This window comes from Oncorhynchus clarkii, chromosome 28 (genome assembly GCF_045791955.1).
Source record: "Oncorhynchus clarkii lewisi isolate Uvic-CL-2024 chromosome 28, UVic_Ocla_1.0, whole genome shotgun sequence".
In the NCBI taxonomy this organism is placed as follows: domain Eukaryota; kingdom Metazoa; phylum Chordata; class Actinopteri; order Salmoniformes; family Salmonidae; genus Oncorhynchus; species Oncorhynchus clarkii.
Genome location: NC_092174.1, coordinates 36,477,939 through 36,492,588, shown reverse-complemented (window position 1 = coordinate 36,492,588; position 14,650 = coordinate 36,477,939). Strand labels below are relative to the sequence as shown.

Here is a 14,650-nt window from a genome sequence, read left to right as displayed (position 1 = left end):
AGATCTGTTATTGTAAACAGGCAAGATCGAGACAAGATCAGGAAGAAGGACGCATGTGAACAGCAGGTATAACAGAGTCTTTGATAGCCCAGCAGTCTGGTGGTGATTAGCACTACAGCTGGGTTTAATATGGATCCTAAAGACCTCTCTCTCTCTGGGCCGTCTCCTGATAGACTCATTGGGAGGAAGGATTATGCATATGAAGACATCTCCCTTTATTCTCCAGCCTGCTCTCAATGCTTAATTTAATGGTAAAGCAACTAAGCTGCTGTGGGTGTAGTAACGCTTTGCATACCCTGTTGTATGCCTACATCACAATACATCTGTGTAATTTGCATTGGATTATGATTGGGTTCTACAGTAGGCAGCAGACACAATCCATTATCTGTCTGACGAACACACCGCTTTGATCCTTCATTGTTTTTCTGTTTGTGTCTGTGGTCCAATAGTCTCCAGTAGCTTCTAATTGTCTATCCGGTCCAAAAAACAACAACCTCTCTGCTAATCTCTCTGTGTTTGCAGATCTGAATGGACTGTATAGGTGTAAGCAATGGCGGACCAGTCACTGTATTGCTTAAACCAGTTGTGTTCCTTCAGATTAGTAAGCAAGCAACCAGGTTAGATAAAGGGATAGAGCTTGGTAAGGGTTGTTTTCAGAATGAGCCTCCATCCCCTCTACCTCACCATGAACAGTGAAGGGTAAAGAGGCACCTTATTGGCCTCACCTTTCAGTTCAATGGTCATGAAGAAAAGGAGACAAGTAAAGGAAGCAATTCAATACTATTAGGATGCAGCTGTCCTATGGGCCCAAATGGAACATTACCAGTTCCTGACCCTTTGGTGTTGGCAGGTCTCTAAGGACAATATTGTGGGAAATTTTTGTAGCCATTTGTGGTACTAAGTGAAGCAGAAGGACCATATTTCTCCCACTTCCCCAGTCGTTTCACACCTGTGAACACTGAAGGGGTGGGAGCTAGCGAACTAGCTCTGAAGGGCTCTGGACAGCCACAGTGTTTGCAGGCTTTTGTCATTGCACACTCACCCAATCAGAATATTCCACAACCTGGACTCAGGGGTAGACGTAACATAGTAAAAGTACATCCCAGACACTCCAAGTAGTATCATATGTTTTGTTTTGTTAGGTATGTATTTATTTCTGGATGTTCATCATACATTTTGTATGATATGTTGCAAATCACAATTCATACAATATTTTACGAATTGCATTTCATACTATATGTTCCCGAATTTGCAAAACATGATATGTTACATATTACAATTTGTTGTGGCTAACATTAGCTAGGTGGCTAACGTTAGCTAAGCTTTGATTTTATTTTGTTAAGTTCCCCAGTAGCCAGCGCCAATGGTAACAGCTAGTCTTACTGGGGTCTGACACATAACGAAAAAATCATTAGAGACAAAAGACTTTACAATTGACATACATTTTAAAACGTGTGTGTGTGTGTGTGCCAATACATAGACACAAAAGGTAGGTCACATGGGGAGAGGCATTGTGCCCGGAGGTGTTGCTTTCTTTTTAGTTTTTTTATCCAGGTTTGCTGTTCACTTGCCTTATATGAGATGGAAGGGAGTTCCATGTGATCATGGCCCTCTACGGTGCTTTACGTCTCCTTGAATTTGTTCTGGACCTGAGGACTGTGAAAAAAACACCAGTAGCATGTCTGGCGGGGTAAGTGTGTGTGTGTGTCAGTGTTGTGTGTAAGTTGGCTATGCAAACAATTTGGAGTTTCCAACACATTCATGTTTCTTATAAAAAGAAGAAGTGATTCAGTCAGTATTTCCTCAACTCTTAGCCAAGAGACACTGGCATGCATAGGTACTGATATTTGCCCTCTGATTACAATGAAAAGCAAAATATGCCGCTCTGTTCTGGGCCAGCTGCACCTTAAACAGGTCCTTCTTTGCAGCACTTGACCATATGACTGGACAATAATCAAGATAAGATAAAAGCTAGAGCCTGCAGGATGTGGAGTGGAGTGTGGTGTCAAAAAAGCAGAGCATCTCTTTATAATAGACAAACCTCTCCCCATCTTTAGTACCATTGAATCAATATGTTTTGACTATGACAGTTTACAATCTAAGGTAACATCAAGTAATTTAGCCTCCTCAACTTGCTCAACAGCCACACCATTCATTACCAGATTCAGCTGAGGTCTAGAACTTGGGGAATGATTTGTACAAAATATAATTTTAGTTTTAGAGATGTTCAGGACCAGTATATTAATGGCCACCCATTCTAGAACTGACCGCAACTATTTGTTTAGGGTTGTAGTGATTTCACTATATGTGGTTGCTGACTTCCTGGTAAAAATAGAAGAGTAGAGGGCCAAGACAGCTGCCCACCACACTTGACATGTTAACATTAGAGAAGCTTCCATTAAAGAAAACCATTAGAAAGATAGCTCTGAATTCACAATATAGCAGAGGTTGAAAATACCACAACACAAGTTATGGTCAATAATATCCAAGGCTGCACTGAAATCTAACTGTACAGCTCCCACAATCTTCCTATGGTGAATAAAATATCAAGCATAGACTGTATAATACGGAATATGCATTTTACATTATGAAAAAATGAAATGTGAAAACGTGTCACTGTCTCTTTAACAACCTGTCATTTGTGTCAGTGCTGAAAGTCTGTTGGTAATTTTTTTTGCAAGGAAATAGCATTGTATTTGGTCAAACACCATTTTGTCCTACAGTTTGCTAAGAGCTGGCAGCAAGGTGATAGGTTGGCTGTTAGAATCAGTAAAGGTCGCTTTACCATTCTTTGGTAGCAGAATGACTTTGGCCTCCCTCCAGGCCTGAGGACAAACACCTTCCTCGAGGCTCAGATTAAATATATTACAGATAGGACTGGCTATAGAGTCAGCTACCATCCTCAGTAACTTTCCATCCAAGTTGTCAGTGCCAGAAGGTTTGTCATTATTGTTCGATAACAATCATTTTCCACCTCTCCCACACTGACTTTACAAAATTAAAACTTACATTGCTTTTCTTTCATTATTTGTCTTTGTTTGCATGAATAGGACTGCTCACTGTTCATTGTTGGCATTTCCTGCCTACATTTTCCCACTTTGCCAATTAAGTAATTATGAAAATAATTGGCAACATCAAATGGTTTTGTGATGAATAAGACATCTGATTTGCTGAAAGATGGAGTTGTCTTTCTGCCTATAATTTCATTTAAAATATTCCAAAGTGTTTTTATATCATTGATCTTGGCTTCATAATACAGTTTTTTGTTCTTTCTGTTTCAACCATACAGTTTTTCAATTCCCCGTCAATGCATGGGGCCTTAACAGTTCTAACAGTCAGTTTCTTAACAGGTCAATGTTTATAATTTTAAGAAGAAATTTCATAAATTCATCAAGTGTAGATTCTGGATGATCCTCATTAATCACACCAGACCAAAAAATATTTTAAACATTCACCTAAGTCACAGCAAAATCTTTTGTATAATCTCACTATTTTAGGCCCAGCTTTTGGAACCTTGGCTTTCCTGGATATAGCAGCGCATCACTGCATCCAACGGATACAGCTTTAGAACAAAGTTTGACAGTATTAGTAAAAATATTATCAATACAGATGGATGATATAGTTCCTGTAGTGTTTGTAAACACCATGGCTGTTGATTGTGACCTGTGGAATATTGTCCCACTCCTTTTCAATGGCTGTGCGAAGTTGCTGGACACGCTGTCGTACACGTCGATCCAGAGAATCCCAAAGATGCTTATTGGGTGACATGTCTGGTGAGTATGCATGCCATGGAAGAACTGAGAGATTTTCAGATTCCATTAATTGTGTACCAATCCTTGTGCATTATAATGCTGAAACTTGAGGTGATGGCGGCAGATGAATGGCACAACAATGGGCCTCAGGATCTCGTCACAGTATTTCTGTGCATTCAAATTGCCATCGATTAAATGAAATTGTGTTGGTTGTCTGTAACTTATGCCTCCCCATACCATAACCCCACCGCCACCATGGGGCATTCTGTTCACAACGTTGACATCAGCAAGCCACTCGCCAACGCAATGCCATACACGTGGCCTGCGGTGTTGAGGCCGGTTGGACGTACTGCCAAATTCTCTAAAATGAGGTTGGAGGCGGCTCATGGTAGAGAAATTAACATTACATTCTCTGGCAACAGCTCTGGTGGACATTCCTGCAGTCATTATGCAAATTGCACGCTCCCTTAAACTTGAGACATCTGTGGCATTGTGTTATGACAAAACTGCACATTTTAGAGTGGCCTTTTATTGTCCCCAGAACAAGGTGCACATGTGTAATGATCATGCTGTTTAATCAGCTTCTTGATATGCCACACCTGTCAGGTGGATGGATTATTTTGGCAATGGAAGAATGCTTACTAACAGGGATGTAAACAAATTTGTGCAAAAATTTGAGAGATTTTGAACATTTCTGGGATGTTTTATTTCAGCTCATGAAACATGGGACCAATACTTTACATGTTGCGTTTATATTTTTGTTCAGTGTAGATACTGACTTGCACTTGGTGGCCTATAGCAACACCCTAAAATAATAGGCTTTTGATGATGCAGGTGAACCTGCAACCACAACACTTCAGCTAGTGGTTAGGGTTAAGAGTCAGGGTAGCCTAGTGGTTAGAGCGTTGGACTAGTAACCGGAAGGTTGCAAGTTCAAATCCCCGAGCTGACAAGGTACAACTCTGTCGTTCTGCCCCTGAACGGGCAGTTAACCCACTGTTCCTAGGCCGTCATTGAAAATAAGATTTTGTTCTTAACTGACTTACCTAGTTAAATAAAAGGTTAAAGCTTTAAGGTTAGCTATCATGCTAAGTAGTTGCACATTTTCTAATTAGTTAAAATTGTCCATGATGAGATTCAAACACACAACCTTTGGGTTGCTAGACATTCGCATTATACGACCACCCTACTTTCATTTTTGACCTAAGTGACCTTCTGTCTTACGTAACATAGGCCTACAAATGCCCTAAATTTACATTTACTAGTCTATAAGACCAGGCTGTACATTCAAATGATTATTTTGAATCAAATAGCAGCAAAAACCTGCACCGACTACCGATTACACATGCTCCACATTCCCATCCAGACGCAGTTGATGATACAAACGATTACACATGCTCCACATTCCCATCCAGACACAGTTGATGATACAAACGATTACACATGCTCCACATTCCCATCCAGACGCAGTTGATGATACAAACGATTACACATGCTCCACATTCCCATCCAGACGCAGTTGATGATACAAACGATTACACATGCTCCACATTCCCATCCAGACGCAGTTGATGATACAAACAATTACACATGCTCCACATTCCCATCCAGACGCAGTTGATGATACAAACAATTACACATGCTCCACATTCCCATCCAGACGCAGTTGATGATAAAAACGTACTCGAAAACGTTTTTTTCTCTTAAAAAAAAAAAAAAAATTCAGTTTCTCTCAGTACAGAAATCTTCATAACATTCTTTAGGCATTTCAAGTTGGCAGCATTCTTTGTTTTTATTTGTTTCTAAGTGGCATAAAAGGAGTACAAATGCTTATTTAGGACTGGAGCTAGTATATACACCGAACAGATCAGCGTTCCACCTTTCTCAGATAATATTCAACTCTCAGAACAAGCTATGGGTGTACTACTGGACACTTTTACACAGCTCAAATAAATACCACTCATTCAAAGATGGCACACCAGGTCACACCAACACCACATCCAAACTGAGAAAATGAAAAATAATCACTAGAAAAATCAGCCTAAACATTTCTTTTAAATGAATTAAAACAAAATGAGATATTTTCACATCTGCTTAGAGTCAAGAGCAAAACATAAGCTGAGGAAAAAGATAAGTGCCATGGACTAAATATATATATTTTCCCCATTTCTTTTTTTTACCACAGACACACACAGCACAATGCACTAGTAATGCCTTTAAGAGGCCATCAACAGCTTTCCTTTTTTCTTTACAGTGACTTTCAGTTCCTGCTACACCCAGGAAAAAAGTTACCCTGATTAAGATTAAAAATGGTACTTTTGACATCAGTTTTTTCTTTCTTGTATAAGTCTCAATGCAAAGGTTACGCCTCGTTATTTACATCTGTTTTGAATGCTACTAGCCCATTATCAGACTGAGTGAAATTGTAACTCAAGACAGCAATACTGTGAAATGTGTCTAGGTAAATGTAGGTTAAGATAGAAACTGGTTAAAAATGAAAAAAGACAACTGCCAAAACAATACGATTTACAGATAATAACTGTAAGTGAGTATATGTAGTTTGTTTGCGGCCACTGCTCAAATTACAATTGCAGATTTTTTTCTAATTAAAAAAACATACGATTTCCACCATTATTATTATCCCGCATCATCACACTTCAAAAGAACTTAAAAATGTGTTTTTACAGGGTGAATAAATTACAATGGTCTACAACATGCAAAAAACCTGTGAGCTCCCACCTCTCAAGCCCTAGGGTTAACATCACTAGTTTACAAGCAGGTACAGGACAGCTCACCCTGAAGTCAAAGCATGTCATACATTTCCATACCTTCAATGGTGAAAACATAAGTTTGATTTTAGACGTGAACTATCCCTTTAAGGCAGGCACAAACACAAAAGCATCAGGCTCTTCATAAAGTCTGACACAGAAAAAATTAACACACAGAAAACAAAAACCAAACACAGGCTGCAGAAGCAGACTGGCGACGACACGTGATAACGATGTTAAAAAGAAAAACAATAAATAAACATTCAATAAAAGGACAAACTTCGTATTTGGCAGTTATGCACACAGTGTCTGTCAAAAAACAGAATCACTTGGGGGAAAGTTCCAGAGTCCTCTTCTTCCTCTTCCGGGGAGAGCACCAATATGGGTATGGGGGTGTGACCTTGTGATGTCACACTGGTTCTGATGGGCGGTGAGGCAGTGGAAGAAGACTCCTCTATCGGCTTGACGACCTGGCCTTGGGTATGTGAAAGGACCCTAGCCTACCAGAGGCCTAGGAAGAGAAAAGGGGTCGGACTTGTTGTGTGCAGTACATTATTCCCTATGGGCTTGTTCCCCCACCCCGCTTGTTCCCCCTGCCGGACAGCTGCGCCCCTCTGGCTACCGGATCCTGGTGAACAGGTTCAGAACAGATACAGACTCCTGCAGAGGAAGAGAGCAGGGGTCAGATCTCTAAAACACTACAATCCTCTATATCAGCTGAGACAGTGGTTTTGCTTATTGGATGGTTATTGGTAACAAAATCATTTGAAAGGTAGACTTCATATGGGGCACACGCAGCAAAAAGATCTATGTTCGCCAATCAATGAGGTGTCTGGCTACCTTGGTGGACCTCATCTTGCTGAAGACGTTCCAGAAGCGCAGCGTCTCGTCTCCGGCTCCTGTGACGATGGCCTCTCCGTCTGGGGACATGGCCAGGTAAAGCACTCTGTAGGAGTGGCCTGTGAGTTTGGCCACCTGTGTGAGGGAGGGGTACTTCCACACTAAGATCTGGTTCTGGGAGTAGCCGTGTGTGCTTACCTGGAGGTAAAAAGGACTTTAGTCACAAATGTTTAGGAGTCAAAATGATTTCCTTTAAAAGGGCCTGTCTTTGTGCTAAATATATGGAAAAGATCACATTTCATAAAAAAATGTGTTTCCCACAGAATGACCCTAAAAAGCCACCCCTACCTACGTACCAGTTCGTTGGTGTGCTTGGACCAGGCCAGGTTGCAGACCTGGGAGCCCGTGTCGGTGCACTGCAGGGGCTGGCCTGTCAGGGTGTTCCAGAAGCGGATGCAGCGGTCGGCCGTGCCCCCTCCAGACGCCAGCAGGCCATGCTGATGGGGGGACCAGGCGATGGCCTTCACTGCTGCCAGGTGCTCCGTGTACTGCTGCACCGGGAGAACGCTGGAGTGGTTCCATACCAGCAGCTATGGGGAGGGATTGTTATTTTTCTGGGAAGTTAATGCCATAGGATAAGGATAAAAGCAGGAGTGTACAATAGTTATTCAAGAGGTTTGTTTGTCCTGTAATCCCCCTAGGCCAGTAGCTGGTGGTCTGTGCTGTGTGTACCTTGATGTCATTTCCCCCTGAGGCCAGAAGCTGGTGGTCTGTGCTGTGTACCTTGTCATTTCCCCCTGAGGCCAGAAGCTGGTGGTCTGTGCTGTGTGTACCTTGTTGTCATTTCCCCCTGAGGCCAGAAGCTGGTGGTCTGTGCTGTGTGTACCTTGTTGTCATTTCCCCCTGAGGCCAGAAGCTGGTGGTCTGTGCTGTGTGTACCTTGTCATTTCCCCCCAATACCAGAAGCTGGTGGTCTGTGCTGTGTGTACCTTGTTGTCATTTCCCCCTGAGGCCAGAAGCTGGTGGTCTGTGCTGTGTACCTTGTCATTTCCCCCTGAGGCCAGAAGCTGGTGGTCTGTGCTGTGTGTACCTTGTTGTCATTTCCCCCTGAGGCCAGAAGCTGGTGGTCTGTGCTGTGTGTACCTTGTTGTCATTTCCCCCTGAGGCCAGAAGCTGGTGGTCTGTGCTGTGTGTACCTTGTTGTCATTTCCCCCTGAGGCCAGAAGCTGGTGGTCTGTGCTGTGTGTACCTTGTTGTCATTTCCCCCTGAGGCCAGAAGCTGGTGGTCTGTGCTGTGTACCTTGTCATTTCCCCCTGAGGCCAGAAGCTGGTGGTCTGTGCTGTGTACCTTGTCATTTCCCCCTGAGGCCAGAAGCTGGTGGTCTGTGCTGTGTGTACCTTGTTGTCATTTCCCCCTGAGGCCAGAAGCTGGTGGTCTGTGCTGTGTGTACCTTGTAATTTCCCCCCAATACCAGAAGCTGGTGGTCTGTGCTGTGTGTACCTTGTTGTCATTTCCCCCTGAGGCCAGAAGCTGGTGGTCTGTGCTGTGTACCTTGTCATTTCCCCCTGAGGCCAGAAGCTGGTGGTCTGTGCTGTGTGTACCTTGTTGTCATTTCCCCCTGAGGCCAGAAGCTAGTGGTCTGTGCTGTGTGTACCTTGTCATTTCCCCCCAATACCAGAAGCTGGTGGTCTGTGCTGTGTACCCTGTTGTCATTTCCCCCCCGATACCAGAAGCTGGTGGTCTGTGCTGTGTGTACCTTGTTGTCATTTCCCCCTGAGGCCAGTAGCTGGTGGTCGGTGCTCCACTTGAGGCCGCAAACTTCCTGTCGGTGTCCCTGGAGACGACGTTCTGACTGGAGGGGTGGGGCTCGGATGTCCCTCTGCAGGATAACCCTGTCACGACTGCCAGATGACAACTGGTCGGCATTCCACGCCAACGCACCTAGAGAGAAAGATTTAGCAAAAAATGTAAAAACAGCTGAAATGCACTCAGTTTTCATAGTTTTCTTTTGACTTAAGGATGAATATTTCATGATGAATCCATAGCAATAGAATTACTAGATATTATATTCCATTGTTGCAGCACTACCGTTCCTCTGAGTCAGAGGAGAAGCTCTCCTCTTCTCTCTGTAGGACAGCCTGCCTCCTCCTACTCACCCACTCTGGCTGTGTGTCCCTCCAGTACTGACAGTTTCTTCCCTGCTGCTGCGTCCCAGATCTGTACATAGCCCTTATGTGTCCCCACCGCTACTAAGTTCCCCTTGAGAAACCACACACACACACACACACACAAAAGAGTACAATAACCAGACACACATGGTATCAGGGCAAATCCATCAGGGCACACCCCCTGAAGCGTATAGAGCCAGGACTACAGAGCCCTGGAGGTATAGGGTAAACTGTAAATAAAGGGTGTACATGACAACACATAGGAGTTAAAGCAGACAGACTCACCCTCTCTGACCAGCCCACTGACGTGACAGAGTCCCCTTCCACTGACAAGTCACACAGACGCGTCACCTGAAGACCAAAAGACACAATCCATAGATTGTCAATTTCCAACTCACATCATATGAAAGAGTTTACGAGAGAGAGGCATTTGCGATAAATGGAGACAGTGTCACTGATTTCAGTGTGATAACACACAAACATTCACACACACACACACACACACACCTGGCTAGTGCAGGCGCTCCAGAGGTAGACGCAGGTTCCCAGGCCGACACTGAGGACGTTGAGGGAGGACCAGTCCACCAGGTTGAGATAGAAGTCATCCTGCAGCTCTGGAGCATCAAGCACCTTGAAGGGGATCTTAGAGATCTTACGCGTGGGTTTCCTAGGCGACCGTAACAGCTTCTGACTACAAGGAGGGAGACAAGACAGATGACTCATTCAATGTGACACAGAAAATACTCATTATAATGAAATGAGAGGGAGAGGAGAACTAGAATACCACTGTTAGCCATATAATATAAAACCAATGCATAGGTGAAAGTGGTGAAAACCTGTTGCTGCTAACTGGAGACAATGAGTATGGAGACACTGTGTTGCCATCCTCGGGTAGAGATCGCTTGGCACTGACAGAATACTGTAAACACAAACAACTGGCATATTTAGTATCAAAGGTAAACATGTTGTACGACTAACAAATTAAAACTGCAGCACACACAATACACCAGCCCTGGTAGCTTTGAAAAAGACGCTATTCCAACAGAATGTATAAGGGCCTATGTTAAGTACACTGAAGAGGCTCCTCTTGGCGGGGGTGGAGGGCTGGAGGCGACGGTCCTCTGACTGGGGATCCTGGACCTTCTCTATGCCTGCCCCCAGCAGCTCGTTCTTCAGTAGGGCAGAGTACGCCAGGCCGTCCGCTAGGAGGGAGGGGTATGTTAATCTCCATTTTAATGGGAATGAATGAATGAGTAAAACAGAATCCATGCACACTACAGAAACACAATAAATTCAACAGAGTCAAGAGGCTCACCTTTGCTAGTGTCTGTAGTGCCATCCTTTGTCTTCCTGTTCTGATTGTGAGACTTCTCATTCTCCTACACAACAACATTAACAGTGACTAATATGTAGTGACAATAGAGGAGCTCTTCATTGGTTTATAGTTAATCCATGAGGTGCTCTTTGATCATGGGGTGAAATACTGTAGATGATTTGATGCTGGATAGTAAACAATGCCGGAAAAGCCTTTGCAACCAAACTTCCGGAAGTAATCAAGGCACTCATGTAGTGGAACAATTTTAAAAACCTTTATTGTTTAATGCATAGCAAAAAAATTAAATGCACCGACATGTTGCGGCTACAACACCCTTCATTAGGGTGACAGAAAACAGAAACCCAGCAAGTGACACGATCAACACAGATATAAAACTTGGGGCACAAAAAAATCCAGAAGTTAATTGCGGGGGGACTCACATTGATGCGGTGGAAGTTGACGCTCCAGTTGGCGCCGGCGCGGGAGGGGATGAAGCGGTCGCCATGTTTGCTTGGTGACGATAGGGGGGAGTTGGTGGGTGTCAGGGCTCGTACTGTATCTATGGCCTTCTTCATGGGGAGAGAGAAGGGGATACAGGGTCAGAGAGGGACTCGTTCACAGAGAGGACAATTGAACCACGAAAGATGAGAAAACGACAACCACTGCCCATGAATAGCTCATGAGATCTGCAGAGCCCAGGCGAGATAAACAATTAACCAAGGGGGTTTCGTGATTCACGGATGAGGTGTTCAATAGAGATACAATTCAAAGGAATGCTCTAAGATGTAGCCTATGCCTATTTTCTAATGGGTTTCCACAGGGAGAGAGGAGGGGTGAAACTCGACGTAAAGTCAACAGGAGGGGTCAATCAGAGAGGTGGTTTTAATGCAGACAAAACATCAGGGGATCTGACAGAGCGACTAATTGAATAAAACCGTAGCTTTTAGACTTCACACACTGTTGGACAGCAAAGCTCTCGTGTCACACATTAGACATCATCTTTAGTCTTCACAAAGCAGTTTTGTTATTAAACATGTAAGGGAGGAGCCAGTATCAAGACTATTGTCAAGCTAATCTGAAAAAATCTATAGTCTTTGTTCAGTAGCTATCAACTTCAAACACTGACAGTGTGTTCTGCTTAGGCTAAATGTATGTCTGATATAGTTTAGCAAGAAAATAATACACAAACTAGTTCTTTAGTACAGCCTACTGGTACACCTGACCTACTTTTAGGAGATTTGTATCTCTGGATAGATGACCATATGCTACGTCCCATCAACTGAACTAGAACTTACTCTTGAAATCCCTGAACATTATGCTGTCAGCGGAGTGTGCCAACCAATTCAGACAAATACATCTAGATGTTGGCATCTGTAACATCATATGCCACCTCAATACAGAATGATATTGTGCAACACAAGTCAATCCAGAATAATACACAACTTTTATTGAGTCTATACACTTACTAAAGGGCTGGCGTTCTCGTTCTGGATGTTGATCTGCCTGAGCAGCCGACACTCATAGTCCTGGTCCATGTCTGTAAAGGAGCACATTTACATTGTCATTTAGCAAACACTCTTATCCAGAGCAACTACGGTTAAGTACCTTGCTCAAGGGCACATCTACAGATTTTTCACCTAGTCGGCTCGCAGATTTGAACCAGCAACCTTCTGGTTACCGGCACAATGCTCTTAACTGCTAGGCTACCTGCCGCCCTACAACACGGACGTAGTAGGCCAACTCATTATTTGGACACTGTAGCAAAAGCAACAAAAATTTGAGCTTCAATTGGACAAAAGGTAGGTAGGTCCCTGCTCATTTTATTCCGTTTCACTCTATAAATTCACCCCAGAAAAGATACAGCATGGATATAACTTCAAACATTGTCATCTACACAGATCCTCAAAAAAGTATAATTTTTTATTTAACTAGGCAAGTCAGTTAAGAACAAATTCTTATTTACAATGACGGCCCTGTTAACTGATTTGTTCTGGGGCAGAACGACACATTTTTACCTTGCCAACTCAGGGATTCGATCCAGCAACATTTTGGTTACTGGCCCAACGCTCTAACCACTAGGCTACCTGCCACCTCTATAACAGTTTCCCAACCAGGGGTACCTGGCCTACTGGTAAAATTGACTTGACTTCAGCAGTACTCCTGGCAGAGAAAATTTTACTTGGTGGTACAGTAACCCAAAAAGGTTGGGAACCACTACTATATTATACTGCGTGGTGTATATAAACTCAACACCTCAGATTCATGGCACTGCTTTTACTTCTGGAAATTGTACCTAACTATTGGAGTCGTTTTGTGTGGAGACTTGACCAGCTGGTTCACTAATCTCGATTTGTCTTCTGTCGTGCTTGTTGTGTATATAGTATCATCAGAAACCTGTTGGCATTGCTTATTGATGTCGTGACCTGTAAACTTAGCCCATTGACAGAAGGCCTCAGAACGGGTGAACATCACTTCCATCCCATAACTAACATTACGCTAGTCACTTTCATGTATCTCGATGGAGTGGAAATATGCAGATTTCTTGAAATTTTGTATTAAGGTTCTACCAGTCTGCTCAACAAATACTAATCGATGTTGTAGACAGCTAACGTTAGCTAATTAGTCGACAAACCTGAGTGCTCGTTGCACTAGCTAGCTACAAAGCTAACGTTAGCTAGTTAGGTATTAATAGCTAGCTAACGTAGTTCAAGACAAGAGAGCAAACATGGGCGCCACTTTTAAACACCATTAGATAAGGCCACTGATAGTAGCTAGACTACCATTAGCACGCTGAATAGGCTAAAAGTTAGCACTATCTAGCTAACGTTAGCTATTGTGATTGTTTATCTCCAAACGTTCGAACTTGTTTCTCACACAATTATTTTTCAGATTGACCTACCGTGCAGCGTCAAAGACTCTCAGTTATGCACCAAGTTTGAGACGGTTTGTTTGGCTAGATATTTTGTAAAATAAATCAATTTTATTTATTCTCCAGCCCAGACAGAGACAAATGTTTAGACCAACAAATCGAACAAACGCTCGACTGGGATTCGCAAAGCAACATGGGAATGGCGCGGTGACGTCACTGTTTTTGAATCACACATTTTACGTCGTCAAGGGAACAGATGGTTTCCACTAGTTAGCACAGCCACAAAGTCAACGCTAAGCTTTTCGGTCATAATTTAAGGTTAGGGTTAAGCATAACGTTAGCAGTATGGTTAAGGTTGGGGTTAGGTGTACAGTCAGATTTTATGAAGAGAAATGGTAGAAAAAGTTGTTGTTTTTTACATTGTGTTTATGGTAACGAAGGACTACCAGGCATAGGGGCCGGCAGGGAGGTGAAACCAGTGACCATAGTTTCTAAACCATCTTTGATGAAACATCTTTAAGAGGACATTACTGTGCTAAAGATATTTACCATTGATAATCCAATCATAAAAAATGCAATTACTTTGAAGTGAAACTAAGAAGAAGCACCATAATGGGATAGTCTCTTTGTTACAGTTGAGACATTCCATTGAAAGCTAATAATGGGCTCGTTTGACTAGTAAGGCTAAAGCAACCGACTGTAGCCGAAAGTCGAGGAGTGAAGTCGACGGGAGGTGATCTGCAACATAAAACGTTTTCTTTATAATGTCGAAATAAACATGTCTCCAACCCCCATATCACACACTCATGAACTGAAATCATATGTGTGTTCAATATACAATCAATTGAGAGAGAGCCTCAAATATCACACCAATTTGTATATATCCCAGGTAAATTAGATTCTGTCAGTGATAGGTCGTTTGCGAACGAGTCGGCTC

The 14,650-nt window shown here is 43.0% G+C and overlaps 1 protein-coding gene across 2 annotated transcripts; it reads right to left on the bottom strand.

The window, feature by feature from the left end:
- Positions 1 to 5,518: 5,518 nt before the first annotated feature.
- Positions 5,519 to 13,914, bottom strand: LOC139387025 (fizzy-related protein homolog). 2 transcript variants are annotated; one of them, XM_071132988.1, is made up of 13 exons: positions 13,744 to 13,914; positions 12,311 to 12,381; positions 11,285 to 11,413; positions 10,845 to 10,908; positions 10,601 to 10,731; positions 10,366 to 10,448; positions 10,037 to 10,220; positions 9,815 to 9,880; positions 9,518 to 9,620; positions 9,118 to 9,302; positions 7,717 to 7,950; positions 7,361 to 7,558; positions 5,519 to 7,180 (listed from the first exon to the last, which is right to left on the bottom strand). In XM_071132988.1, the coding sequence occupies exons 2-13, from the start codon at positions 12,377 to 12,379 to the stop codon at positions 7,139 to 7,141; spliced, it is 1,488 nt and encodes a 495-aa protein (XP_070989089.1). In that variant the 5' UTR covers positions 12,380 to 12,381; positions 13,744 to 13,914; the 3' UTR covers positions 5,519 to 7,138. The 2 variants fall into 2 exon arrangements, with proteins under 2 accessions (XP_070989089.1, XP_070989090.1); XM_071132989.1 differs by having other exon boundaries at positions 11,285 to 11,410; positions 13,744 to 13,877.
- Positions 13,915 to 14,650: the final 736 nt, after the last annotated feature.